At 54.0% G+C, this 27,379-nt stretch overlaps 1 protein-coding gene across 3 annotated transcripts; it reads left to right on the top strand.

Annotated features, from left to right (window-relative positions):
• Nucleotides 1–27,086, top strand: LOC413423 (hemicentin-2). Of its 3 annotated transcripts, none has more exons than XM_006567137.3 (7): nucleotides 1–689; nucleotides 21,256–22,711; nucleotides 22,879–24,116; nucleotides 24,194–24,362; nucleotides 24,431–24,609; nucleotides 24,750–25,025; nucleotides 25,577–27,086. In XM_006567137.3, the coding sequence occupies exons 1-7, from the start codon at nucleotides 638–640 to the stop codon at nucleotides 25,735–25,737; spliced, it is 3,531 nt and encodes a 1,176-aa protein (XP_006567200.2). In that variant the 5' UTR covers nucleotides 1–637; the 3' UTR covers nucleotides 25,738–27,086. The 3 variants fall into 3 exon arrangements, with proteins under 3 accessions (XP_006567200.2, XP_026295823.1, XP_006567199.2); XM_006567136.3 differs by lacking the exon at nucleotides 1–689 and adding an exon at nucleotides 18,157–19,610; XM_026440038.1 differs by lacking the exons at nucleotides 1–689; nucleotides 25,577–27,086 and adding an exon at nucleotides 18,153–19,610 and having other exon boundaries at nucleotides 24,750–25,033.
• The last annotated feature ends 293 nt before the right edge of the window (nucleotides 27,087–27,379 follow it).

Genomic DNA, 27,379 nt, shown 5'->3' with positions numbered 1-27,379 from the left:
AGTAATTTCGCCGCGATACCTGCCTCCTGCTTAACGACCGTTGCGCGTACAAAGAACAGAGGGAGAAGAGGAGGAGGAGAAGGACGAACGTGTCTCGGCGGATCAATCGTGGCCCGTTCTCGAAAGGAGGAAGGAGGGGAATGGTATTATAGTTTTGTTTTCCACGAGGAAGTGGCGCGAGAAACAAACGAATTCGACCGACTATTTGGAAAGTTTTGGAGGAGCATGAAGGCATGCGCGGGAACAGTGTTCTCTCTCTCTCTCTCGAGCTTCTTCGTCCGACGCGTTGAATCGGGAGGAACGGTCGCATTTAACCGTCGGCTATCGAGGTGGCGGCAACGCGCGGAGCCTTCTTCCTCCCTTTTCCGTTTCGTTCCGCTCTCGAGGCGACCTCGTGGTCGTCCTTCCTGCCCAGTCGTCGATCTCGATTCCCGCGATCGTTGTATCGTTGGCGACCCCAGTCATGACGATCCCCGACGAGATTTCGTCTTTGGAGGTTCACGCGCGCGCGTGAAACGTCGCGTCCATCTTTTCTTCGTTCCGATGCGAGGTTTGGAGATATTGTGGAAGAACCGCGAAGGATAAAGTGCGGATTTTTGGCGGGCGTGAGACTGTTCGAACGATCGGAAGAGAGGAGATGACGAGGAGGCATCGTTGGACCTTGCTCGCGTTGCTCGCGATCACCGTAGGTGAGTGAAATATATTCTTTCGTGTCTCTCGCTGGGAAGATCGGTTATCCGATTCAACAGGTCCCCTCCCCTCCCCTTGCATTCTCTTTTCCCGCGGATCTCGCGCGATCCATTTCGCGAACGAGTCGACTACACTACTACGTTCGAGAAGGAAGATGGATGGATGGATATATGCATGGATGGATGGATGGATAGACGGGAAGGAGGAAGGGGAGGGAGGGATTTTGGTAGAAAGCGAAAGGTGGGTCGGGCGAGAGTTGGGACGCGGCCAAAATGCATGGACGTGGATAAGGTCCAGCAGAGTTTCGCGAAAAGGGGGAGGAGATGACGTGGATTATCGGGAAAAGGGGGCGGAAGTCTTCTCTCTCTTTTCATATATATATATGTATTTGGACGGCGTTGCGAATGTTGCCGCGTCAGGAATTCGCGTTTCTCGACAATGCAAAGCGGATTTTCTTCGAACTAGTCGGGTTTCCTCGTAACCCAAATAATACGATTTAATACGGGTTACTTGTTTCGTTCTTTCGTAAAAATTCACCTTTTTTGAAAGCGTTAAAGTAATTCCTCTCTCTTCCTCTCTCTTTTGCCCGCTTCAAAGTGACAGTTAACACCCAGCAAAAAATGATGACGCTTCTTCGTTCCTCGAAGAGGAAATAACGCGATTTATACGGCTATCTGTTTCGTTCCTTCGTAAAAGAATTCACGGAAACGTCGAGGTGATTTCTCTTTCCTTTTTTATCTGTTTCGCAACGATAGTCGATGTCACCTACCAAAAAAAAAAAAAAAAACGATGACGATTCTTCGTTCCTCGAAGTGGGCGGATTTCGATCCTGTTCGTTCTCGTTTCGCTTCGAGGAGCGATGTTGACGCGGCCGGATTTGATTTCCACCTGTGCAATCTTCCCCGATATCCTCTGTGTTGGCGGCGTTGGAAAGGGAAACAGAATAATTCGAAGCTACGCATTAGCCTGATTAAAAGGCTTGGAGCGCAGGCAGGGAGGGGGGAGGCTTGCGTCTAATGGCTTGCATTTCCGGAGAGGGAGGGAAGGTTTCGGTAACGCACCATCATCTGTCCCTCCCTCTCTCTCTCTCTCTCTCTCTCTGTCTTCTCTTCCTTAGATTAGATTTCGCTCGAATTCGCCGCGATTTCTTCTCGTTTCTCGGTTCTTTTTCCGGTTGACCGCTAAAGAAAAAGGCGCGCGAGAAAATATATATATAAAAAGAAGTTAAACGAAATTAAACGCTTTCAAAGTCGATTCAAAGCCGAGTCCTCGACGTTCCCTTTTTTATTCCGAATATTTCGGCCACGAAGGCGAGTCGATCCAAGTCAAAGGTGGATGGATGCGTGCCGCGAACCGAGCCAGCTTCCAAGACAAGGATGAAAAGGAAAAAAGTGAAACCGAGCGCGCGCGTATTTAGACGCACGAGCCGTGGAAAACGGTGGCCTGTCCACCGTGGCTTCCCCCTCCCCTCGCCTCCCCTCCCCTCCCTTTCTCCCAAGTTGGCAAAGGCGTTAGGCGGTTAAACGGTTAACCGTGGCCCCCGCCAATACGGTAAGTGCTAAATTAAATTCAGCGGAACGAGAGCGAGCAGGCCGTGCGCGTTCAATCCGCCGCTCGAAAATAAAAAATATATATGTATATATATATACACATATGCATATACAGAAAGCATATACATATAGGTAGCAGAGGAAAAGGGATATTCTACGGTCGAGCGAGGACAAAAGAAGAGGGGGAAGAATAGGCGCGAGAGAGAGAGACGACGCCGCGCGAAAATTAGTTTTTCCCGTTAATTGGAGCGAGGGTACGTGTTCATCCCGCGTAATTGGATTCACGTGCACGCGTGTTCCTTTCGCGATCAAAGCCGCCAGGAACGCCTCGTTGTCCGATTTCCGCCTCGTTTCCGCGACCTCTCTCTCTCTCTCTTCGTTATCCGCGTAAGCCTCTCACGAAGGTTTCCTCCCTTTCTCTCTCTCTCTCTCCATCGACGATTTAAGGTAGCATCGATGGCGGGAAATACGGCGCTGGCCTGCGGCCAGCTCGCAGCCTCCGTCGCGCCCTTTCGCGAGCCGCGTCTCACCCAACCTATTTATGCTTCCCTAGAAATTATTTATCGAGGTGCTCCCGATCGTCGGCTGCGAAAAGAACCGAAGGGGCGGGGGAGCGTGGGGGATCACGCGATTCCGCAATCGCCTTATCGCGTCCAAGCAAAGTGAAATTATCCCACGTGAGCCCCTTGTCGTCGATTATTCGCGCTCGAGAAAGAAGAAGAAAGAGGAGGAGGAGAAAGAGGAGGAGGAGGAGGAGGAGGAGGAGGAGGAGGTGGCACCTTTTTTTCTTCGAATCTCGGAATTTCGTCCCTCCCATTCCGGTCTCCCTTAGGCTTCCCTTTGACGGAAGTGGAGAGGTGACCAAGGAAGACGAGGGGGGAGGGGAGCATGCAAACGGGAGCCGGAAGAAGGTTTTTCGCTGCTCGTTAGCGCGTATCGATTTTCTCCTCCTCCTCCCCCTCTCACAACTACTACCACCACTCGCTAGAGAATTTTACCCGACACGCGTCCCGTGCATTACGCTAATGTCTGGTCACGGAGTTAACGCGAGGGGGGGGAGAGAGAGGAAACGAATCCCTTTCAGCTGCGTGCACAGAGTAAGAGAGAGAGAGAGAGGAAGATTGCTAAGAGGATCGCGAGACACTTCTGCAGCTTTCCACAAAAGGTAATTAAGCGTCTTGCCCGAGGGGTGGCGGTGCAAAGCTTTCGAGTGTATCGTCGTAAAAAAAAAGGAGGAGTCGATGCACCGATCTTGGAAAGAAGAAACTTTTCGAACGATCTTCTTCTTTTTCTTCCTCGACAATGATCTCAAAGTTTGGGAGGATGGATCGAGACGAGATAATCCGTTCGTCGTTTCATCCAGTTCCTTTCCTCCCGAAAATTGTCCGTTTGAACGGGAGAGCGAGTCGAGCATGAGAGGCAAATACCGTACGGAACGATATTATTCGCGGGTATTTTTTCAACGAACCGCGTGAAAGAAAGAAAGAAAGAAAGGAAGGGAGAAAGAGAGAAAAAACTGTTCGCAGTGGGTCCCGGTTAATACGATTACGAGGCGAGGTAGAAACGAGCGAAACGGGCCGAGTTAAATTTAAATTCTGGCCAAAGCCAGATATATCCGCGCCCCAATATTCGTTTCCCCGTGTTTCGTTTATTCCGCTCGTATCGAGCGAGAAAAAAACCGTCGCCATCGTCGTCGTCGTCGTAGTCGGTTAAGAAAAACGTTTTTAAGTTTTTAAGTCCTCGGTGTTTGGCGAAGGTCGCCGTTAAGGATATTAAGATATCATGCGAATGCTCGTTTACGAGCTCGGCCAAGAGCTGGTAACGTCTCTCCCCCCCCCCTCCCGCCTTCCGTTTCGAATATTCGTTCCGAGTCGACAACGCGGCCACCGCCGCGTTTCCGATCGGATTTCGATTCCGGATCGAGTCGAGTCGAGCCGAGTCGAGTCGGTAGTTTTATCTCTCTTCCTTTTTCTCCCAAACCGCCCGACTTTTCTCCACTCCCGTCCCAGACTTTGGCCGTCGTTCAATCCGTACACCGTACTTTCAGAAATCAGTCTCAGTATTCTGTTTCCCTCCAACTTGGTTAAGAAACGCGAAAGAGAGAGAGAGAGAGGGAGAAGTCGAAGGTTCGAATTTAATCGGAAAAACGGGACAGAGGGGGAAGGGGAGGGGAGGAGGAGGAAAAGACACGGGACACGGGTGACAGGATGGAACAGTTTTCGAGGGAAAGCGACCGATTCTGTGCGCACCCCCTTGAGGGAGAGGGGCGATCGACGTTTGCGCGCGGTTCGGTGACCCTGGCTCAATCTCCAGGCAAATTGAATTCTTTTTAAAGATCAAAGAGCGCGATATATAACCTATATAACCCGGCTATATAAGCTCAGCCACGGGACGACGACGGTAGTACGGTATTACTCCCTCTTCCGCGTGTTATCGACTTATATATATATATATATATATATATATATATATATATATATATATATATATATGTATACGCGCGCACAGAGGAATTCGTTTTTCTTGCGGCCACTCTCCGTCCCTTCCCCTTCCCACTCGAGGGAAGAGGGAGAATAACTCGTGCTATTAAAAAATGCCAGAAAAGGAAACGGATCCGGTCCCGAACTTCGCTTCAAAAATCAATCTCCCCGTCGATCCTCCATCGTCGATCTCACCTCTTTCAGGCGACTTTTCAGAGCGGAAGCTCAGAGAGAGAGAGAAGAAAAAAACTCGCGTTTCCTCCAGTGCCATTAACCCGAACGGCCCGTTCTCACGGCCTCTCGTCGCGTCCCTCGATTACGTCGTTCCCTATTCCCTATCCGAGCGGACACACCACCCTCCCCTTCCTTCGCCACCGCGTGTATCCGCGAACGCGTGGATTCACGAGATTCGAGAGGGGATTCAAGCCCGGGCCTCGCGGTTTCTTGGCTCGGTTCCCGCTCCATATAAATTGCCGTCGCTTTGGCATCCTGTGTTTACCTTTTTTTCCCCCCCACCACCTACCTACTCTCTACTCTCTTTGTTCGACGGGAGGACACGACGCAGGACAGCAATAATAACAACGATGACCGACAGCGACGACCGACCGACGAACCACGTCAACACAACAAACAATAACAAAAACGACCGTCCCGGATCCGAAGCGTGGAGATACCGTAACTCGCATCGAGGTCATCGAGGGAGGGAGTGGGGAGAGGGGAGGCGTGGAACGGCGAGCGGAGCGCGAAATAGCCGAGCGGAGAGGGGGGAGAGTTTTGTTTTTAGGAATTACGAGAGGACGGGGAGGTGGAAGGGGGACCTCGGGTGACGGAGAATGGCCGGGGCACGTTTTCAATTAAGCCCATAATTACGAATTCGATGGGAATATGGCCGGTATATGGGAGGCGCGTGCGCTCGCCTCGTCGACGTAATTAGAGCCTCGATATTTATGCCCCGAGCATTAACCCGTCGTTTGCCGGAAGGAAAGAGAGAGAGAGAGAAATTTTCCGCCGCGGTTCGAATAATATCGATAGATATATATATATAGGCGTTCAAATTTAATAGAACCGAATTCTCTTCCTTGTCCCCCGCTCGCTTTTCTTTATTATCACGGCACGGGTGGTCGACGAACGGCCGGTGGCGGAAAAACTCGCGCAACATCTGTAGAGCACGTGTGGAACGCGCGTTACGCGCCACGATGCGCGCGTGGGGAGTGCCGAAAACCTTCTTTTCGTCCCTCCTCCCCCTCTTCTCCTGTTACGGGCAAGTCGATCTCCATCGACCCGCGCTTCTCCGAAAACTCGTTAAACCGAGCCGAATTACGTCGACAAGTTGGAAAATCTATTCCCCGTATAAACCCATTTACGGGGATCGGAAACGCGTAACCAACCGACGAAACCTTCGTTTCCCGTTCCGGTATTTCGTGAGGCTCCCCCACTCTCTCCTCCCATCTACTTAACTCGTCCGTCGCGATCCAACGTTATTACAGAAGTAAAGAAAACAATTTTTACATCGACGTGTATACATTGGATTATATAATATTCTATGGATTCTATGCGTGGAAACGAAAATACAGTAATTTACGATCCAACGTTATTACAGAAGTAAAGAAAACAATTTTTACATCGACATGTATACATTGGATTATATAATATTCTGGATTCTATGCGTGGAAACGAAAATACAGTAACTTTGCTTCGAAGTTAACGGCGATCGGATCGAACGCGGAAGAAGAAGAAGTTTGTCGCGCTGGCGACACGCGCGAGGCGTGGGAGGGGGGGGAGGATTTCCCAGTCGAGAGAAAGAAATTGTATCCGGAAACCGCGGGCGTAAGGCGAAACCACTAGCCTTGGCCACGCTCGAACGAGATCGCGTCGTCGGGTGTAACTTTAATTCCCCGATTATCCCGCATTGCCCCGTTACACGGTATTACCTATGCAGCTCGTCGTTGCCCTCCTCCCTCCGCGCACCTTCCGTTCTTTCCCACAATCCCGCCGCTCTAATGGACGCCGTTCTTTGTCTCAAGGATCGGAAGGACGGAATCGGTGGTGGCTTATCGCGGTCGTGGAACGAACAAAGAGGCGACTCGAATCGTTGTAAACGTTGCGGGAAAATTTCTTAACCGAGGGCGTAACGGAGATAGCGCGGCTCCCAATTTTACTGGCCGGCTTCGGTTAACTAGCCGTCCAATTATCCGCGACAATAGCATCGCTCTCTTATTCTTTTTCTTCTTCTTTCTTCTTCCCCCGTGAACCGTTCGCCGGATCGAATTGCTTTCCCGTCTGCGTTATACGTTCTCTCCAGTTTCGACTCGATGATCGTCAAGACGTCAAGTAATACGAAATATCCATAAATCAACCGATCCCTCGACGAAGCTCAACCTTCTCCTCTTTTTTTTTCAAGCTTTTTCCACCCGCTTCTTCCTCTTCATCCTTTCCTCTAATTTCGAGGCAACTTTCCTCTCCCCCTCTCCTGGCCTGGTGCCGCCCAGTTTTTCGGTCGAGGCTAACCGTTTTACCCTCTGGACATCGTTAACGCGGGATACCTACCTACCTTCCCGTCCAAGTTGGAACTTGGACGCGGAAGTCGCGGAAACGAGGGAACGAGGGGGTGGAAAGAGCTTAGAAAAGACCTAACCTGACCGGACAGAGAGAGAGAGAGAGAGACAAAAAGAGAGGTCGTACGGTAAACACGGAAGACCCGCAGAAGACGATGCGGGAAAATAGAGACAGAGGGGTAAGTGACACGGAAAGAAAGGGATGGAGAGGAGAAAAGTGAGTGTATGACCCCTCTTTTTTATCCTTATTCGCGAGCTCGTTTACGTAGCCACGATTAGAATTAACCTCTCTCCATCTCCCTCCTCCCCTGCCCTTTTTTGTTCCCTCTCCCCGAGGGAAAAAGTTTTCCTTCCGTCAAAGAAGGGAGGGAAGGAAGGGCGGCGGGAGGAAAGAAGGTCGATCGATTTAGGAGCGCGGGACCCGGTCGATCGAGAGACGATCGTTCAAATTCTATTACCGGCTATCTTTGTAACGCCTCTTTTTCGAATCGCCGCCGCCTTTTAAACGGGGCACCTAAACGTCCCGGGGGGGATTTTTGCCAGGCCAGAAATTCCCGATTATATTACGTGAACGACCGCGTTCCACCCGCCATCTCCGTTAAAAGAATCGACGTTTCCTCTTTGAACCCCTCCCTCCTTTTATGCAGATGATCGTCCAATTTCCATAATTGTTTGTCCGACTGTTTTCGCCAAGAGTCTCGTGTTCGGTTTCTTTGACCGAAGAGACGAGTCGTCGTCGAGTTCTGTTCCCGTTGCGTCCGATCGTTAATAATTAAAAGCATCGAAGAAACGGAAGAAGAAGGGAAACGCGAATTCGATGCAACGAAACGGCAAACTTTAGCCTCGACTCCACTTCGTATAATCCAAGCAACGGTGAGCAAGTACGTTTACACAAAAGCCGGTGATCTGAAGGGCGAGTCTATTGCCGGAGAGTTGTTGACATAAACGTCCTTCCCCTCCGCCGAGATATCGAATTACCGCTCGCCCTCTCTCTCCTTTCCCCCTCCCTTGCCGCGTCCTGTCGACGCTGTAAATCCTCGCCGTGTGACGTCTCCATCGTCGATCCGTGTTGAGGAAGGCTCCTTTCGTCCCATCGATAACACATACACACACACATATATATATATATATATACACATTATTTCGCGCTTCGAAATATCGGTTCCCGAGAATCGCAAATGTTGACGCTTCTCATTACTCTACTTCATAAAAGCGGGTAGCAAAAAAAGGATCGTTCCTCTCGTCGTTCCAGTTGATTAATTTCGACGATAGGAGGAGCGGATAGGACGAATAACTCTGTGCATGTAATATCCGCGAATCGCGTTGTTATCGATTCGAGGCGGCAGTGGGCAGCACGCGTTCCATTTCTTCCCTCCCCTCCCCTCACTTTTTCCGCGGTGTGTTACGGGTCTCTTTCGTCGCGACTCGTGACTCGTGAGGTAGAAAAAGGCGGCCACGAATGGTGGAACAGGTGGAATTGCGAACGATCGTTTCGATTTCACGCGGGAAAGACCGGTGTTCAACGGGGCGGAAGAACGGGGGGAGGGGATAAAGAGCCGGGGTTAAGTTTGTCCTCGCCGAGGAGAAAGTTTACCTTTCGTTAAGTCAGAGTGGTCGCCACGGTTTCAAGGGGGGAGGAGGAGGAGGAGGAGGTTCAAGTCGTTGGCTCACTCGAGTGACCTCTACCTCCATCCCCTCTTAACGCTCCTCTTCCTTTTCGTCATTCGATATTCCTCGAGCGAATCGGTCAACGGTTTTTCCTCGCGTTGCGTGTATCTCTCTCTCTCTCTCTCGTTTTCGAGAAAGGAAGGAGGACGAAGTGAAAAATATACGCGTTCTGGGGCAGAATGGGGCCGAATCTCGGATAAAATAGGATAAGATATCCTCGTGGAGGTGCGTGTTGGTGGCGAATCAGTGTGGGGTCGGGAGGGAGGCGAAGTTATACGCCAGGATTACGAGATTGCCACCTGGGGATTACGAGGATAGCTCCCGGAACGTCCAATCTCAAGGATAAACACTTTCCTGCCACGTTCTTGCACTCCGCTCGTCGCCTCTCTCGAGGCCTTCTTCCTCGAACGATTCCCCTTCTTGTCCCACGATTGTCCTATCGGAACCAAACTTCTTCTTTCGTCTCTCGTCCCTGCCCATCCTGGGGAAAAAGAAAAAGTGAAGAGAAAGAAGGGGGAGAAGGAGCGGCTCGATAACAAGGAGAACAAAGGAGAAGATTGGAACGGGAGCCATATCCTCGAGCTATTCGACAAAACTAGTTTTATATCGAGGTTATCCACGGAGTCGTACGTCGTCGATATAACCGCTTCCTTCCTTCCTTCCTTTCTTCCTCGCCACCATTTTTAATTTCCTCCATCCTGCCGCGCTCTTTCGATCCGCGCTCCTTCCCCCCTCTCCTTCTTCCTCTCCCCGCTCGCAAGGATAAACTTCTTCGCTAAGGTTGATGCGCTCGAGCGTAACGATCTCTCCTTCGTTCTCCGCCGTTCCTTGAACGCGAGGCAGCCGAGCTCGTTGGTTCGTTTTTTCCCCCTCCTCTTCCTCGTCATCCGAGCAACCAACAACGCGCCCGATGAGAAAAGCTCCGGGTCCCGGGGAAAAGTTGTGGGAAAATTTACGCGAGACACCCGGCTTCCTTTATAAAAACGAGGTTGCTTCGTCGATGACGATATTCGTGATATTCGCGAGAAGGAGAAAACTTTGGGCGGGATTTAGTTCAGTTTGCAGACTGGAGAACGGAGAAACTAGTCTGATAGCAAGTCGCGCCGTTACTCGACCATAAACGCACGGATTGCGTAACTTACGCGGATCGTAAATAAAAGGTGTGCGTGGACGAGCAACCGTGGACGTTAAGACTCGTAACGATTTGCTGCCACGATCTCGATTGCACGGTCCACTCTTTCCTCCCACTCCTCTTTCTCTCGAGAGAAAGAAGAAGGAAGAAAAATTCCGGACGGAATCGGCGTAAATAAGTGAGAAGCGCGGAGAGACCTTTCCTTTCCTTTCCTTTCCTTTCCTCCTTTCCTACGGAGGGAACGATGGAGGGAAAAATCGTGGGTAGATTTCGTTGGCAGGGAGCACAATGGTCCTCGTTGTTCGCCCGATTCGCGGAACCAGGATTGAAAAGAAGCGTTACGATTCTCTTTCCCAACGTACAACAATTCCTTCTTCTCCTTTCGGGGAAAAGGATGACGATGATCGAGCAACGAGCTCGGCTAGTTATTGGCCTCGAGGCTATCGATCGAGAGAAAGAGGGTGGGGAGTGGACGCTCGTAATAGGCTCGTTGAGCGTCGAGCCTGTGGCGCGCACGGGGAACAATTAGCGGAGCCAGACTTTTCACGTGGACTCTGTCCCACATTATTCCGTATTATTGGCTGAAATTGGAGGAAAGAGAGGGACACAACAGAGCCCCTTTAACAACCTCTATTACACCTAGCTGTATAATAACCTATTATGTAGTCTCTCTCTCTCTCTTTGAATCGATCAATCCCCGCGTGATTAGAGGTGGAGCAGACTCTAGCGTGGAATCGAGCGAAAGTAAGAAGCATCGATTAACCGCGCCGTTTAAAAGGCCGAAACGAAGGGGGCCGAGCGACGAGCGAGAAATCGCGTTCCTTCGCCGAGTGAGAGAGAGAGAGAGAGAGAAGGTGGTGTGTGCGAGTGTCCGGGACTCGACGAGAGTGGTGGCAAAGGTGGATTCTTCTCTCGGTTGGAAGCGAGTGGTGCGAGGAGTAGGGGGAAGGGCGACGAAGACGGCGAGAAGAACGACGGAGAGAGAAGGAGCGAGGCGAGCGACAGGAAGGGGGCGGAGAAGAGAATGGAGAAAGAGAAAGAGAAAGAGAGAGAGGGAAAGAGAGTAGGTAACAACGTGGTAGGAGCGGCAACCGGCTCCTACCGCTGGAATCCAATGGCGCAAAGCCAAGAATTTTCAGTTTTCATCGGGAATTTTCCGTCTCTCCTCCAGGTTTGCTCGCACAAAAACACGAAAGGAGGGGGGGGAGAGAAGGGGATGGAGAGTCGGGCAAGCGAACAAACGGGACAAAAAACGAGGGAGGAGGGGGAGAGGGGACGTAAGAGAAGTCGGGAAAAATGGTTTGCAAAGTTCCGTGGTCCGAGGAGCACGCGATGGAAGAAGCAGGCACAAAACTTACGGAGCATAGTATTCGTAGTGTACACCGTGTTTTTCCTGAGCTGAGAAAAAAAAAGTGGGCGGACGAGAGAGAGGGGAAAAAAATTCGACGGGTCTATCCTCGTCTTGCACTTTGAAAAGCGCACGAACAACGCGCGTAGTATTTGGAGCACGAATATCCACCTCCTTCCCCTCCTCCTCCTCCACCGAAAACTGCGTTCTTTTCCGTTCGACGTGAGAAACGATTCACTCGGAAAATTCGAGGCATCCTGTGGCGCATTGTGCACCGGATCGTGCGACCCTGCCGTCCTCGGGAGAAAACTCGGGCGAACGCCGAGGTAAGTAAAGAAACCAGAAAGGGATTAAGCCCCGGGATCCGAGATTTCGTTCTGTTCGAACGATCGATTTGCAAGTTTAAAGAGCGCCCGTTCCTCGATACAACGTTGTTTCCACTCCTCCTCCAGGGAAAATCCGTATCCTCGGTGAGTTAAGCAAAGCGTCTCGTATAATCCGCCAATTAGCCGCTTTCGTTAAATTTGCCTACCATTCCTCCAACTATTAATTAGTCGAGTAGACGTCTTGTCCAACGTTTAATCAACGGTTAACTTAATCCCCCGTTCGTTTCCTCGTAAACGAGTGCACGAAAAAAGGGGCTTCCTCGAGGTAATGACACGATGCTATGGCCTCGATCGAATCTCTTTCTCTCTCTCTCTCTGTTTCTCTTCGTGGAAGCCCTTTAAATCGGTTGGTCGAGAAATGGCGGCCGTTGGAAAACTCGGGTGCTACGCTAATGCGCGGAGAGAAGAGTGGGACCGGTGTGACGGGTTCGCAGATGCGAGTCCCTCGGCCCTCCACGCGCCTCGCCAACCGCGAGCGCACGCTCGAAACGGGTGCTACGATCCGAGGAAATCGGTGGATAACGGTCGATCTTGCGAGTTATCCATCTCCCCTCCCTCCCCCCCTTTGTTCTTTCGCTGGACGCACGCATTTTCTAGCACTGGTTCAACGTTGTGGTTTGACAAAACCCAATTGGAGAAACTAGTAGTAAGGTGTAAAGAAACGATGGCGAACAAAGCGAACCGAACTAGGGTAAACTAAAGCTCGTTTATCAAACGCGCTTATATACTCGGAGTTTTAAAGGGTTTCCTGCTGGTTTCGAAAGAAACGGGAGGAAAAAAAAAAAAAAGAGAAGAGAGAGAACGGATCGCGAGGTTTATTCGAAATCGAGCGAGAATCGAATTGGCTTGGGATTGATTCATCGCGATATCGATATCGTGTGACGCGACGCGACGCAAATCCGCGAATAGCGGCTTAATCGCGCGGCGATACCTCCCCCTCCTCCCCTCCTCCCCCCTCCCTCCTCTCTGGCGTTCGTGCACGAGGGCGCGCGCACAACGCACGCGGAAAACGTGGCGGATGTCCGTGCAACAGGTGCCGGCGACCAACTTCTCTCGCTCAGTTTCGCAGGATACTGTTTCGGTAAAGAGAGGCCTCGATAAGAGACGTCGATGTTTTTCGATCGATCCGACGTGTGATCGTGAGTCGAGAAAAAGAAAAAGAGGAAGAAGAAGAAGAATAAGAAAGAAAGAAGCGTCCTCGATGATAAATCGTCGCGATTTATTCCGTACGTGTCATCGCATTCTTTTTCGTTTCTCTTCCTACTCCTATCCTCGCGATCACGGCGCGTTTCCAAATTCAGATTTACGAGCGACGTTCCCTCTAAAAAATGCGCTCGTTGCACAAAGTCTCGGAGGACGAGCAAATATAGCGTACGGGTTTCGTCCCCTTATCGAGGGTCCGATTGCGACGATATTCGACGCGAGTCTTCTTCCTTCGATCGGCCGGTTAATGCGAGTCTCGTGTCATGATTAGAGCCTTCTCGCTTTAACGAGCGAGCGGAGAAAAAAGGAACAGTCTCTTTACCGCCTTGATATACTTTCTAATGCCAAGTAATAACGATAATAGTAATAACGATAAAAAAAGAAAGAAAGAAGAAAAAGAAAACGAAATAACGTATATCCGAATGCGTGGAAACGGGCTCGATGTTTCGATCGTGTGTGCTTTTGTTTCTACTGGTGTTCTACTGGTCGGCTGGTGGGGGGACCGAGTTCGTTACGGTCGTAAACGAAGGCGAAGCTCGTTACTTTTTCCGGCAGTTCGTCAAAACAACAACGGCGACGGGCGAGAGAGGAGGCGAGACTTCGGTGGCGAGGTCGAGAGCGTTTAGGTCGCTCGGTCACGTTCGACCGCTCTCGAGCAAGGAGGAGAGGAGAAAAAGGAAAGAGAGAGAGAGAGGGAAAAAAACCGCGAAGGGAGACAAAGGAAAGCTTGGAAGCAGGAGGCTCTCTAAGCACGCAGCCACGCAGGCACGTAGGCACGCCAGCAGATACGTACATTACGTATACACTCGTGATGCGTGTTGCGCGTAGAAACGCACACCGGGGACACGTGATACAAGCTCGTATACGTATCCCACGCTACTTGGCCGGCGTTGGGAAGCGACTACGTAGGATCCTGCCTAACTATCGTGCGTTTACGTACGTGTCTACGTACTCGCATTGTTTCACGGGGCGCAACGAGGTGCGGGGGTCCCGTCGGAAGTCTGAAAGGGGGGAGGCGGAAAAGTAATGGAGAAAAGATAAACGAGACGGGAAATTTTCACGATAGTTGGACAGCGCATAGGCGTAAGAATACCGATATATCTTCCTCCTTATCGGTTAAGTCCCCAAAGACTTTGACTCGTGTCGAAGTGAGGGAGACGAGAGAAGAGAGGTTTTCCCAAGATCGGTCCGCATGCACGCACACCTCTTAATTGCTCCCCACTTTCTTATCTTTCGATCTCCCCCTTCGAGATCCTGCTCGTTTCTTTTCTCAACGGGAGAATCTATGAGATCGTTTCATTTCGGGGAGAAAGAGAGTAGAGTGGAGTAGGTCGCCGTGCGGTCTTTTCCGCGACCTTCTTTCTTTCTTTCTTTCTCCTCTCGTACGTTTTCCATTTGTAAACTAAACTAGCGGAGTCTCGATTTTGTTTCGCCTACACTATCAAGTTCACGTACCATCGATCGAACAGCGCCAATCGAAGAGAGAATTTTGACGGTGTGGAAACTGTGTTCTGGTATCTGGCGTACCGTGACGCGAACAGGGTTAAATTTAACTTCGATCTTCTCTTAGGAAACGTTGAACCCAAGACCTTTCTCCCTCCCTCCCTCTCTCTCTCTCTCGGTCTCGTTCTCTTCCTCCTCCTTCTCGTTCGTTCGGCTGGCCAGTCGCTTTTGCTCGAAAGCCCTCCCGTCCCTCCTCGCTGCGGTTCGTCTACAAATATAGGTAGTGGTCAGAGTCCGCGATTCGCGCGCGGTTTTCGCCTCGAAACACACCGGCCAGAGTGTTATTCCTGTCGAGTAACAGAAACAGCCGCGATATCCGGCCGTTTTCTTAGTTATCCGGTGTTTCAACAACACGCCACGTGTTCTTTCTTATCGGCCCCTCGAAACCGACGTCGTTTACACGTTTCTTTCTCATTTCGTAAACGACCACGGTTTCGACCCCGATTCCCGCATCTCGTCTCGTCGCGCCTTCCATTTTTTTTCCCGCCCTCGCTTTTAACGCCGCGTCGAACACCGACAGACGGACGGACAGGCAGACCGACCGACCACCGCTCGCTTCGCCAACACGAACTCCAGGAATGCTCTTCACGATGTACGTACGAGAGATAAGCGCTCTCGAGCCTGAGAGGAGAGAGAGAGAGAGGGAGAGAGTTTTTTGTCGTCGATCCGCCGTTTTCTGCGGCCACGAAATGAAAGAGCCTCTTGTTACACGCGGGGCCATGCGGTTTTACTCAGCTTCTCCTTTCTCGCGAGATGACGACCTTTTCCATCGTCTTCGACGCCTGAACCGGGACACGGACCGTTGCGTTATACACGGTGTCCCAGGACGATCGAAGTAAAGTAAAAGTTTTCAAAAAACGGCATTTATTTAATTTTGAAGAGAAAAATGATAGCGTATTAAGGGATTAAATTGCGTTCACTTGAGCGTGAAACGGGGTCCACCCAATATCGGTATCGGGCTAGCGGTACACGCGTAACAACGTCTCGAGGAGACGAGGTTTCCACCCAGGCTGGAAACCTCGTATTTGTTCGAGCAGCAGCAGAAAACAGGCTACGCGTATCGCGGTGGACGACGTACGACGGCCGAGAGAATCAGGAATTCCAAGGTCGACGAAAGGCGGGGACGGTAGTGGCAGCGTGCAGCAAGCGATCGTACGGGGCGTAGGTGGATGCGTTCCATATACCGGCATCGTCGTCTCTCCGGCATCCATTTTCGAAGGCATCGCGCTTCGTCCGTGGCGTCGCCGTGCAGAGAGGGAGAGAGAGAGAGAGGGTCGAGCCGACCGGTTTCTGGACCTATTCCATTGTGGAGAGAGAGAGAGAGAGCGAGACAAAAGGAGCGGTAACGGCTTAGCAAATATCTCGCGTCCCTGTTAATGGCGCTTTTTTACGCCCTCGCGATATTCGCCACTCTCCTTCTTCCCGATCCGTGGCGCGTTTTCTAATCTTGGCCGCCAATTAAGAAGAGGGTTCAATAGGGGAGACGGAGCGTCGTTCGAAGCGAGGAATAATAGGGCGGTGTTAAAGAACGATACTCGAACGTTGGGAAACAGTTCCGGGAACGGAAACGAGTTTTCTCTCCTTCTTTCTTCCTTTCGACAGAGAGAGAGAGAGATACGTACGATTTATGGAACGGATAAGGAGAAACGTTGCTTCTACGATTAGGGGTTGGAAAACGTTCGACGACGGGTGGAGAGGGAGACACCTTCGAAATGAAACGAATATCGTCGCCTTCGAGTGTCGAGGTTCGTCGATGGTGGAACAAAGGCTGGCGCCGATAACAACGCGTGCACGTGGTGGAATGGTAACGGTAAGAGAGTCGAGCGGAGGAGAGCGGCGGCATTGGCGCTGGGTCTGGAGGAGAGCACGGTGTGTCCGGGGCCTGACGCAGCGGCGTTGCCGGCTCGCCAGCAGCGGCGAAGGCCTGCGACGGTGTTGCGAGATCGGGGAAGCGGCGTTGTCGGACGTGACGCGTTGTGTTCGGAAAGCTGCGAGAGCGCGCGGCCTACAACAGGTAAGCGGGCGGGCGGCGGGGGGAGGAAGAATAAGAAGAAGAGGACGGGGAGGACGGGCGCGTAGAAAAGAAGCTCCTGCGGCGGAGGAGGTGGGGGGGAGAGAGGCGGCGGAGGGGTCGGAGCTCTCGGTCACCGGCACGACCGTAGCACGTAACCGCGCCACGGCGGTGTTGCCGCTTCCTAGTGTAATTCCTCGCCCTCCCTCCGCTTTCGGGGCCCGGGTCCGGCCTGTTGCTCCTCTCTCGGCTCTCTCGTCAACATCTCTCTCCACGATTCTCGTTTTCTCGTTTTGTCCGGGGACCATCTGCTCGGCCCTTTGAATCTTTAATGGTTCGCGTGACCGGCCGGAGGCTGCGCGAGGTCCGGTTGTGCGCCCTCTTCGCCACCGTCTCCTCCACCGTGCTCCGTGCGCAACAACGCTTTTTCGCGTAAATGCAATTCTCGATTCGGCGGCCAAGAGCGCGTTTCAAACGCGTTTCAATCGGTGGACGCGAAAAGAGGAGAGGGGACGGGGGCAGGCGAAATCGTGGCGCAATTACTACCACGGCCCGCAGTTATTTCGACGATTTTGCCGGGCTTATCGGCCGTTCCTGCGAGGGTCGAGGGGATGGAAGGTTCGTTAACGCGGTGGAATCGGCGGAATCGTTTAATTAAGCGCATTTTCCGCGCGTTTCGCGCGCAAATCTCGCCGCCCTCCCCCTCCATTTCGACTTTTAAAACGGTCGCGGAACCGATCGCAGCCACGAACGTTTCCCCTTGGCCGAGTCCACCTACCAACCGGGTCGAGACTCGTTTCTGACCTCCTCCTCCTCCTCCCTTCCCTTGCTTCGCCCTCTCGTCCTCGAGACCCGGCTTCGATTTCATTTCGCACTCCTTCTCACCCTTCGTTTCCACGGTCTCTCTCACGGTTCGTGCGGGGGTGGGATTTTCACGCGGGCCATATGTCCGACGCACCTTTCCTTACAATGTATATCCTCCGCCTTGGGAGGAGGATCATGGGAATCCGTTTATTCGTATTCTTAGAAAGATAGAGAATTCCGGGCGAAGCAGATGGACGAAAGGCAGGAAGGCAGGTATACGGGATGAATCGAAGCGGAGAGATACTCGATCGCCGTGAAAAAAAGGGGGACACCTGCTTCCAAAAATCTTTTCCAAGTTTTCTTCTCTTTCTCCAAATATTCCCCTTTTAAATAATTCCTCGGTCTAACTAGGTACGCAGTGTGATACTATTTGTTTTATTCGTTTCTCGATCGATTGTTCGCGTAGTAGTAGGTTGTGAGGAGACCGTTGGCGGAGAGAGAGAGAGAGAATTGCGCGGGAGTCGATAGCAGGCCGATGAAAAAGCCGAGCGCGACAGACGGCCGCGCGAACGTTTGGCAGTCCCATGGGCCTCCTAGCCCATGGCGGTAAGAACCACCTGCCGCATAGGTCGGTGGGGGCAAGCTGTTCTCGCGCCGTCTACCTTTTCTAACCACCAGCCTCCTCTCCTCCCCCCTCTCCCTCCGCGCTTCTGCTTCGTCTTCGTCATGCCCTGCACGTTTCCCTCCGATTCCCTTCTTTCCTTCCATCCTTCTTTCCTTCGCGCTACTTTCCTTGTCGCTCGTGCGTTCGTCTTCCTTCCAGCCAACCGCTGCCACCTTCGCCACCGTACAGCCAGCATCATCGTCACCACACCGTCCGGCCGACACACCGTACACCTCGTATACCTACGTAGTATACTGCACGGTATACTTGGGACGAGCGTGCATCGCTCGACAACCGACCGACCGATGCTTGTGTGCGTAATGTATGTGCGCTGCGCGCACCAAGCCGTAGTGGGGGACGCGCGGCACGGGGGGAGAAGGCGACCGGTGGGGGGTAGCGGCTATGCTACGCGACCCCAAGCTCAGTCGTTGCGCGACCCTCGTCGAGTGTGTTTGCGTTAACGTTTCCCGTGGGTTCGAGTTTTTTTTTTTTAACGTCACCTCGGTTACGTTTGCTGTCGCTCGCAAAGTGTTCTTACTCTCAAACTCCGTCCTCCGATATACGTTGTTCGACTACGCTCCTTTTTTTTTACCTGTTGTCGACGATCCTCTCCTCTTCTCCCGTTTCTCGACACATTTTTTCCGTTTTATTTTTGTCCCGCTTTCCCTCCTTTCATCGCGTGTCCGTTGCTACTATTTTTGCATCGGCCGATCGTCGCCTGTCGCAAAAACGGACGGGGGAAAGTGACGTTGTTCCAGGTGCGAAGATATAATATCGGCCGGTGATCGAGCAACGAGCAAGGAGATTATTCGCGTCGAAGTGCGAAAGAGAACGTGTACCTGGTTATTTAGGTATCGGACCGTACGTGTGCAAGCGAATCGAACAAAGGAGTGCCTTCGGACGGACGGTTGCGACGTGGCGTTTTGAAATCGCGCGCAAACCTTTTCCTTTTTCGTCCGTTTCGCGGACGGATGCCCGCGATGGAAATGAGCGTGCGAGCCTCGCCGTTCTTCGCGTATCCAGAATACCGCTGAACGCTTGAGAAATCTGCGGCGAGCGAGGAATTACCGTGCGACGATGGGATACCGCTCTTTTCACTCGGCGGATCTACCTTGCCGGTAGTCGTACACGATTGTTCGCACATCGCGGGTGAGCATCGGACGAGGAAGACACGATCGCCCGAGGGAGGAATCACGACCGATGAAGCTTATCATCTCCGTTCCAACGATTTCGACGAAGGGAGAGAGATACAGTGAGAAGAGAAGGTGTGACAGTGAGACGAGTGTCGGAATAGAAGGAATATACGGATATGATAGGTGCGGTGAGTCGTCGGGTGTGTCGGCGAGCGTGATCGAGGAGATCGATGCGATCGTCGATGCCGCGTGCTGGCAAAATTCGCGCAGCGTCGTCGTCATCGTCGATACTCGGTGAAAGTCGGTGCAACGCGGAACTCTGTCCTCCAACGCGAATGGAGCCGCGCAATTTGCGTGTCTCGTTGTTCCGTTCCACTCGAACTGTTCGTGGAATTCGTTTTGCCGATAGAATGGATAGGATTCGATCGTCGAGAACTGCGACGATTATCGCCGTTACTTCGCTGCTGTTGCTGCTGCATCCCGGTGAGTAAATTCTCTTTCAGGGAATTTCGAAACATTCGTTTTCGCTTCTCGTTTTTTTAGCTTTTTCGAGGAAAATAGCTTAGTTTTACCTCTCTTTCTTTTCCTTCCTTTTTTCCTCCCCTCTTTCGATTCCGAGAAGATTACACAGCGTCGTGTCGTCACGATACGTGACGAAATCTAGCGTTTTCACGCACCGGGAGAGGAGAGAAGACGGAAGAAACAGAGTCCTTGCATGGCGTCGCGACTCTCGCGACGTGCCGTGTCGGTATGTCGCAGTTCGTAGCCAAGTTTTGTTGCGCGTCCTTTTAACAAACCCGTTCCGAGCCGCGCTCGAGGCCGAGAAGGCCTCCTTTCGCCTCGGCCAATGGAAACTCCGCGTGTAATTTCAGTTCTCTCGGCTTGGATTATATGGAACGAAGTATAGAGCGAACGAACGTTCTCTCCCCATTCGATACCGCTTTGAACGCAAATTCGACCGAGCTGCCCTCGATGGCGGACGGGATCGTAAATATGTTTCGGTATGCAGAACGCGGCTCGGTTGAACAGCTTCCTCCCGTTCTCGAGAAATACACCGAGAACGACACCGCGACGTGTATTAGGCTTCGTGACGTAGCCGGGCTGCCACAGGTGTCTCCGTGTATACGAGCGACGCGTTAACGCTTCGCAGCTGCTTCTTCGTTCGATATATAATACGTTTAGAGCAACCGTGGAGAAACATCGATGCCAGTTCGTTTCGATCCGTTCGATCGATTTTTCGACGACGACACAGCTAAGTAAGTAAGTAAGTAAGTAAGTAAGTAAGTAACTAAGTATATATAATATGTATGTGTATATATACACAGAAATCGGAGCTCGTTCGACCACGTTCCATGCACGCTCGTAAAGATAGGAAAACATAGCATAGGTATAGGTTGGTGTCCCGATAGAAGAAATCGGCTCGATGGCACGCGAGCAAGAAAGCTGTGCTATCGAAAAGTAAACAAGCCACGGCGAGAACCGCGGGGCGGGAAGGGGGGTAAAACGTAAACTACGATGGGTCGATGAATAGCCAAGATGGGGGTTAGAGACGAACGAAGACGGATAGAACGGTCTCGATGGATTTATAGAGAGACAAGCGGACGTAAATATAGACTCGTGCATAGGTAGAGTAAAGATGGGTTGCTGCACGCGTAAAGGTGAGAGGAAGGTTGGAGAGAGAGAGACGGACGGCGATACGGGCGAGGCGGTCGGAGAGGCAAAGGGGAAACGATCCCTTCGAACGAACCAAGAAACGAGGGAGTGGGGCTTACGTCGCGAACGAGGGGAAAGACGAGGCAAGATGAAGAAGCGAGGTCTCGGCTATACGAACGAGAAGTCAAACCGGTGGCTTTACCGTTACGCGACCCAATGACGAGACACCGACGGATCGTCGCTCCGTCGCGACGTCCATCGTTCTTCGTACGTATATCGATAACAATTGAAATCACGATTCCACACGATAGATATATACGAATCGTAAAAACTCTCGCACGGGAATAGCCGATTAAAAGAGGGAGAAAATGCACGTGGCGCGATGAAAGATACATCAGAGAAGGAGGGGGGTAAGAGAGTCTTTTTTTTTCATTTCCTCTTTTTCTCTAAACGGTGTTGTTTCGGCGTGTTTCAGCAGCGGCACAGGGTCGCGTGGAGGAGACGCAGATGGACACGCACGAGGGGTCGACGGTACAGCTGCAGTGCCGTTTCTCCCCGCCCAGGGAGAACGTGACGTGCTTCTGGTTGACGCACACGAACGATAATCACGACAACGCAGCGATCGACAATCTGTCGTTATCGCCCCAGTACAAGGTGTTCATGAATCTGGAGGAGGGTCGGTACGACCTTCAGATAAGGAACGTGTCGTACGAGAGGGACAACGGGAAGTACGAGTGCCGGGTGAAGGCGAGCGGGACGGGGCACGACCTGCACCGAAAGTTCATCGCTCTGACGGTGCTGAGGGCGCCCGGGCCGCCCACCATATCCCCGACCTCGGCCTCGGCGACGGAGGGGCAGAGGCTCGAGTTGCAGTGCAACACGAACGGGGGCAGCCCCGAGCCCGAGGTGAGGTGGTACCGCGGCAACGAGACGGCCGTGCTCCACTCGGGCAGGACGCTGACGGTGGAGCCGAAGAAGGAGGACGACGGGGCGACGTTCCGCTGCGTGGTGCGGAACCGGGCGATGCGCGAGGGCGAGACGCTGAACGCCACCGTCACCCTCGACGTCAACTACTTCCCCCGGGTGGCGGTCGGGCCCGAGAACCCCCTCAAGGTGGAGGTGAACGGGACGGCGAACCTCGAGTGCCGCGTCGACTCGAAGCCGGCGGTGGGCATGGTGAGGTGGTGGAGGGACGGCAGCTTCGTGGCGACCAGCTTCCAGCACGCGATTCGAAGGGTGGCGGTGCAGGACGCGGGCAAGTACACCTGCCAGGCGGACAACGGGCTCGGCAAGAGGGGGGAGAGCTCCCTGCTGCTCGACGTGCTGTACCCGCCCACCGTGTCGATAGAGGGCGAGCCGCTGAGGATCGCCGAGGTCGAGGACACGGTGACCGTGCACTGCAACGTGACGGCGAACCCGCCGCCCTCGGTGGTCGAGTGGCTGCGCGACGGCCGCCCCGACTTCCGCCAGCTCGGCTCCATCCTGCGGCTCAGCCGCGTCACCGCCGACCACGCGGCCAACTACACCTGCCGCGCCGTCAACGCCATCCACCCGTCGGGCGGCGAGCGCAGGAACTACTCGGCCACCGCTCGGCTCACCGTGCGCGTGCGGCACAAGCCGGGCCCGGCGCGGGTCACCCCCGACTCGCCCGTCGCCGTCGAGGGTTCCAAGGTGATTCTCACGTGCATGGCGAGCCCGGCCGGCTACCCGGAGCCCAGGTACAAGTGGTGGAAGGAGGGCGAGTCCGGGACGATGCCCTCGGTCAACGTGGGCCCCAAGTACGAGATCGACTCGGTCCACTTGGGCAGCGAGGGGACGTACAAGTGCCACGCGACCAACGAGATAGGGAACGGGGAGGCGGCGTCCGTCAACCTCACCGTCCACCAACCGCCCAAGATACTCACCAAGCTGCAACCGCACGTCACCAGGAAGTGAGTATCCGGTTTCCTCGCTCTCCCTCTTTCTCCTCCTTCTTCTTCGAGGGGTGGAAGAGAAAGATTCATCTCGGCGGGACACCTAATCGCAACGATATTCTCTTGATCCCTCCCTCTGTCTCCACTCCCTCCCGGAAAGAGAAGATTAAAGAAGAACGTTTCAGGGTGGGCGAGTCGTCGTTCCAAGTGTCGTGCGTGGCGCAGGGCAAGCCGCGGCCGAGCGTCCGGTGGTTGAAGGACGACCAAGAGTTGACGGCGGACGAGCGGCTGTACAAGGTGACGACGAGCGCCTCGGAGGGGCACGGGAACGTGATGACGGTGAACTCGACGCTGAGCTTCCTGGGGCACGCGAGGCCGCAGACGGACGAGATCGTGGCGGGCGACCGGGGCAAGTACACGTGCGTGTTCGCGAACGAGGTGAAGAAGGTGGAGTCGACGATGATGCTGAAGGTGGAGCACGAGCCGATCGCGCTGCACCAGCACGGCAAGGTGGCGTACAACCTGAGGGAGACGGCCGAGGTGGCGTGCAAGGTGCAGGCGTGGCCGAAGCCCGAGTTCCAGTGGAGCTTCGGCACGAACGCGGCGAGCCTGCAGGGCTCGTCGAGCGACGCCCACTACGAGATCTCGACGAGCAGCGACAACTACGACGTGTACACGTCGGTGCTCCGCATAAGCAACATCCGCGAGCTGGACTACGGCGACTACAGCTGCAGGGCGGCGAACGCGCAGGGCAGCATCACCTCGACGATCCGGCTGCAGCCGAAGGGGGCGCCCGAGAGGCCCGTCAACGTGACGGCGATGGACGTGGGCCCGACCCACGTCGCCCTGCTGTGGCAGCTGGGCTTCGACGGCGGCCTGCCCGTCACCAAGTACTTCGTCTCGTACAGGAGGGTGGCGGGCGCGGGCGACGAGGTCGTGGCGCCCGACTGCGCCGTGCCGCGGCCGCCCGCCGGCCACTGGCTCGAGCTCGACTGCCGCCGCTCCAACCCCTGCAACGTGACCGGCCTCGAGCAGCACCAGACCTACGCGTTCAAGGTGAAGGTGTACAACACCAAGAACCACTCGGACTACTCGGACGAGGTGACGGCGACCACCGCGGTGGCCAGGATCCCGCCGCCGCTCAGGGTCACCTACGACCCGGAGAGCGGCGTGCTGGCGGTCGGGGTGGCGGCCACCTGCCTGTCGCTGGTCGCCTCCATCGAGAAGCTGGACGGGGGGGCGGACGAGTCGCGGTGGAGGATCCTGGACGAGTGGCCGCTCGAGGTGCTGGGCAGCGCGCCCACGCAGAGGGAGGGGGTGCTCGACGACCCGGAGTCCGCGGACGCGAGCGAGCCGAGGCTCAGGGTCAGGCTGTGCCTGAAGGCGGACCGGCAGAAGTGCGGCGAGTACGGGGAGGCTAAGAGTGAGTAGCAGGCTTCCTTTCCTCTTCCCCGTTCCAGGGGAAACTTTCTCTCAGAATCGAACGTTTCAATTATTCAGTCGGCCCCTCGTACGTCGCCCAGGCTGGGGCGCTGGCCACGCCGACGTTGATCGCTCTGGTGGTGAGCGGCGCCGTGTTCCTCCTGTTCGCCGCCCTCCTCTTGCTCTTTTGTCGCTGTCGTCGAAAACACGCCACCAAGGCCAAGGACTACGAGATGGACTCGAACGCGTAAGTTGATCTCTAGGTCGATGATCTCTTCTCGAGAGTTGTTTCGATGACGTCGATCGCGTCGACAGGGTACGGCCGAGCCTCGTCGCCGGCAACGGGCAGCAGAGCCAGGCACCGCCGCCCTACTACGCCGAGAACAAGGCGCTGGAGCACAGTTTGGACCACGCCCTCGCCATGGAGGACTCCAAGACGCCTGCCTACTCGCAGCCCGGCTACGGCTACCATCAACCGAACCACAACATCAACGGTAAATGTTTCTGGATAATTTTCAGAATAAGGGAAAAGAAGCTTCCTCCACATCCATCAAAAGTGTATTCTCGACTCGAGTTTCTTCTTCTTCTATTTCTGGATCACGAATGCGAAGAGTACATGGTTTGGTTTCGACAGGGGTGAACATGGGCTACATGGACAACAGCTACTCGAACTCGAATAACGGGGGGTCGGTGAACTCGCAGGACTCGATCTGGCAGATGAAGTCGGCCGCCGCGAACGGGGTTGGCCAGCCCTACGACCTGGCTGGATACGCGACCACCGAGTCGGATTACCCGACCCATCCTCATTACCTCCCCCAGAGGGAGGATTACCGGGAGAGCCATAATCTCAGTCGACAGCAGTTTTGCTCGGAACCATTCGCCACCGTCGTAAAGTCTCAAAAACACGTCGGTGAGTAGTATTCCTTGCTCCCTCTCCGATCCTCCACGATCCGCCATCATCGTCGTGTCCGGTGATCAACATTCAATTCTATCTGTCGCTATTCTTTCGAGCAATTCGATTATAAGTTGGAATCGAAAAATGTTTCAACTCTCTTTTCGACAGGCTTAATAAATTTAATCTCCTTCTATTATTTTTTCCTTTTGTTCTCTCGTTACCGAATTGTCTGTTTATACGTGCCAAATACGGATTTAAGATCGAAGAGACGCGAAGAAATTCGTGTGCCGAATTCCAAAGAGGGGAGGAAAACGATCACAATTTTTTCGAACGGACACGTTGTTGTACCTCTTAAACGGGTGTGGAAGAACAATCGCGACGAGAGGAAAAAGGAAAGAAATCGCGGAAAAGCGCTTTACCGAGGCGGAGCAGCAAATTCGAGACCGTTAAAATTCCCGAGAGCTTTCAGCGAGCTTTCCTCATTCCGCTCCCGTTGCACGTACGCCGCACTCCCTCCCCCTCTTCCTTTCTTTTCTCTTACGTACACTCGTCTGTTTGCCCGACAGATTCGCCTTACGACGTGTCCGGTCTACCCTATCAGGAGAACTACGACGAGGACGCGAAGCCGCCGCAGCAGGTCAGCCTGTCGTACGACGAGAGCCTGGAGTCGGGATACTCGACCCCGAACAGCCGGGGGCGGCGGATCATCCGCGAGATAATCGTTTGAGACCTGCCCACCGGCTCGCGAGCCGGGACAACGACGACCCGCACCACGTGGCTATAGCACCACGCCGCACCCGCCGGCCCCTCGTACCACCCGGTGGACGTGCCGTCGCGCGACCCTCCCCCCCGCCACAGGATGGAGATCGTGATCGAGAACCCCCTCGAGTCGTCGACACCTCCCCCTCCTCCCCCGCCTCCTCCTCCTCCGCCTCCTCCGCCTCCTCCGCCGTGGAGGATCGCGTCGCCCGCCGTCGAGAGCGCGGCTACAACCACCGTGATGACGATAACCATCGCCGAGAATCCCACCGCAACCACTGCCCTCTACCCCCTGCCCGCCACTCCGCTGCGCTTCTCCTATCGAGAAACGTACGCGCCCCCCTTCCTCCCCCCCACCACGGACCATCCGTGTCCCGCGCGACGCGCCTCCCATCCGCGAGGCAGGTCGCCGTACGACGGCGATCATCCGGACGGCGCCTCGCCGCCGCCGCCCGCGGTGCGCCGCATCGACAAGTCGGGATTGTTGGGCGTCGCGGGGGCGGAAACGAGGGGCGGCCTCGGATCGGTCAGATTCGGCACGAATCCGGGGGTGTTGTCGCCTCGCCGTTTCGAGCGCCTCGGGCAATTGGACCCGGTGCCGGAAAGCAAGAACGGGTGCGTCGCAAGGAGCAACGTGCCGAGGACGGAGCAAGAGAGAAGAGAGCAGCGTGACCCCCGTCGCGAGACGTTGCCCGATCCGACGGGACCGATCACGTTCGGGGACGGTGGCAATTCGATCGTGGTCGGTACGCAACCGAAGTTGAAGAGTTTCGAGCGCGAGTTCCGCTCGAGGATCGAGTCCTCCTCGAGCAACGACGTTCCCCAAGGTTGCGGGGCAACGTTTCAATCGCAAGAGAATTGCGAGGCGAGGGCGCGAACTTTGGAACGATTGTCGAGGCTCGTTCAAGGAAGGAACGATCGTCGAGCGTCGGCGAGATATAACGAGACCCGCGGCGATTTCCCATTCGAGGTTCGAGGGGGGACCGCGTACTCGGAGTTCGAGGGAAGTCCGAGCGTTCCTTCGAACAGAGCGATCGCGAGTACCGTGACCACGTCCACGACCACGGTCGCGGTGTCCGCGTTGGGGGGGACGAAGAGAGGAGAGGAGGATGGGAAAGGATCGGAGGAGCCTGAAGAGGAGAGGGCGGAAGCGGAGGGGTGCGAGCACGGGCCAACGAGGAACCCTTTGAAGGACGGGGAATCCTCGAAGAGGGCCGACGATTTCGCGGACAACGACGGGATCCAAACGCTTCGAGTGATCATTTTGTCGGAACAATTGTGAAAGTTAAAGGGCGGCTGGTCGTTTGGAAGAAGAGGAAAGGGAGGAGGGGGAGGAAAAAAAAAAAGAAAAAAGAATGAAAAAAGGAAAAAAAAAAAAAGAAGGGAGAAACTCGTTTCTCGACGATCGATAATATCGTTCGATTTGTGTATTATATTTAAGTAGCGTGTAAGTAAGTCGCGACAAAGATGAACGATCGAGTCTTGGGAGAAGATAATTCTCGCATAAAGGCTGACGCGATGCCATAAGAGGCCATAAACATTTCGAGGAACAAAGTTGGAGAAGACGAAAAAGAGGAGGGGAGAAAGAGAGAGAGAGAGAGAAAAGAGGA

Source organism: Apis mellifera, linkage group LG4, assembly GCF_003254395.2.
Source record: "Apis mellifera strain DH4 linkage group LG4, Amel_HAv3.1, whole genome shotgun sequence".
NCBI classification, from domain to species: domain Eukaryota; kingdom Metazoa; phylum Arthropoda; class Insecta; order Hymenoptera; family Apidae; genus Apis; species Apis mellifera.
Note: the sequence above shows the minus strand (reverse complement) of the source record. Positions and strands in the feature narration are given on the sequence as shown.

Coding starts and splice junctions, on each gene's coding strand:
- LOC413423 (XM_006567136.3), top strand. CDS start 19,358: ATGCGATCGTCGATGCCGCGTGCTGGCAAAATTCGCGCAGCGTCGTCG. Junction 22,712..22,878: donor CAACCGCACGTCACCAGGAA/GTGAGTATCCGG, acceptor AGAACGTTTCAG/GGTGGGCGAGTCGTCGTTCC. Junction 24,610..24,749: donor ACCGAACCACAACATCAACG/GTAAATGTTTCT, acceptor TGGTTTCGACAG/GGGTGAACATGGGCTACATG.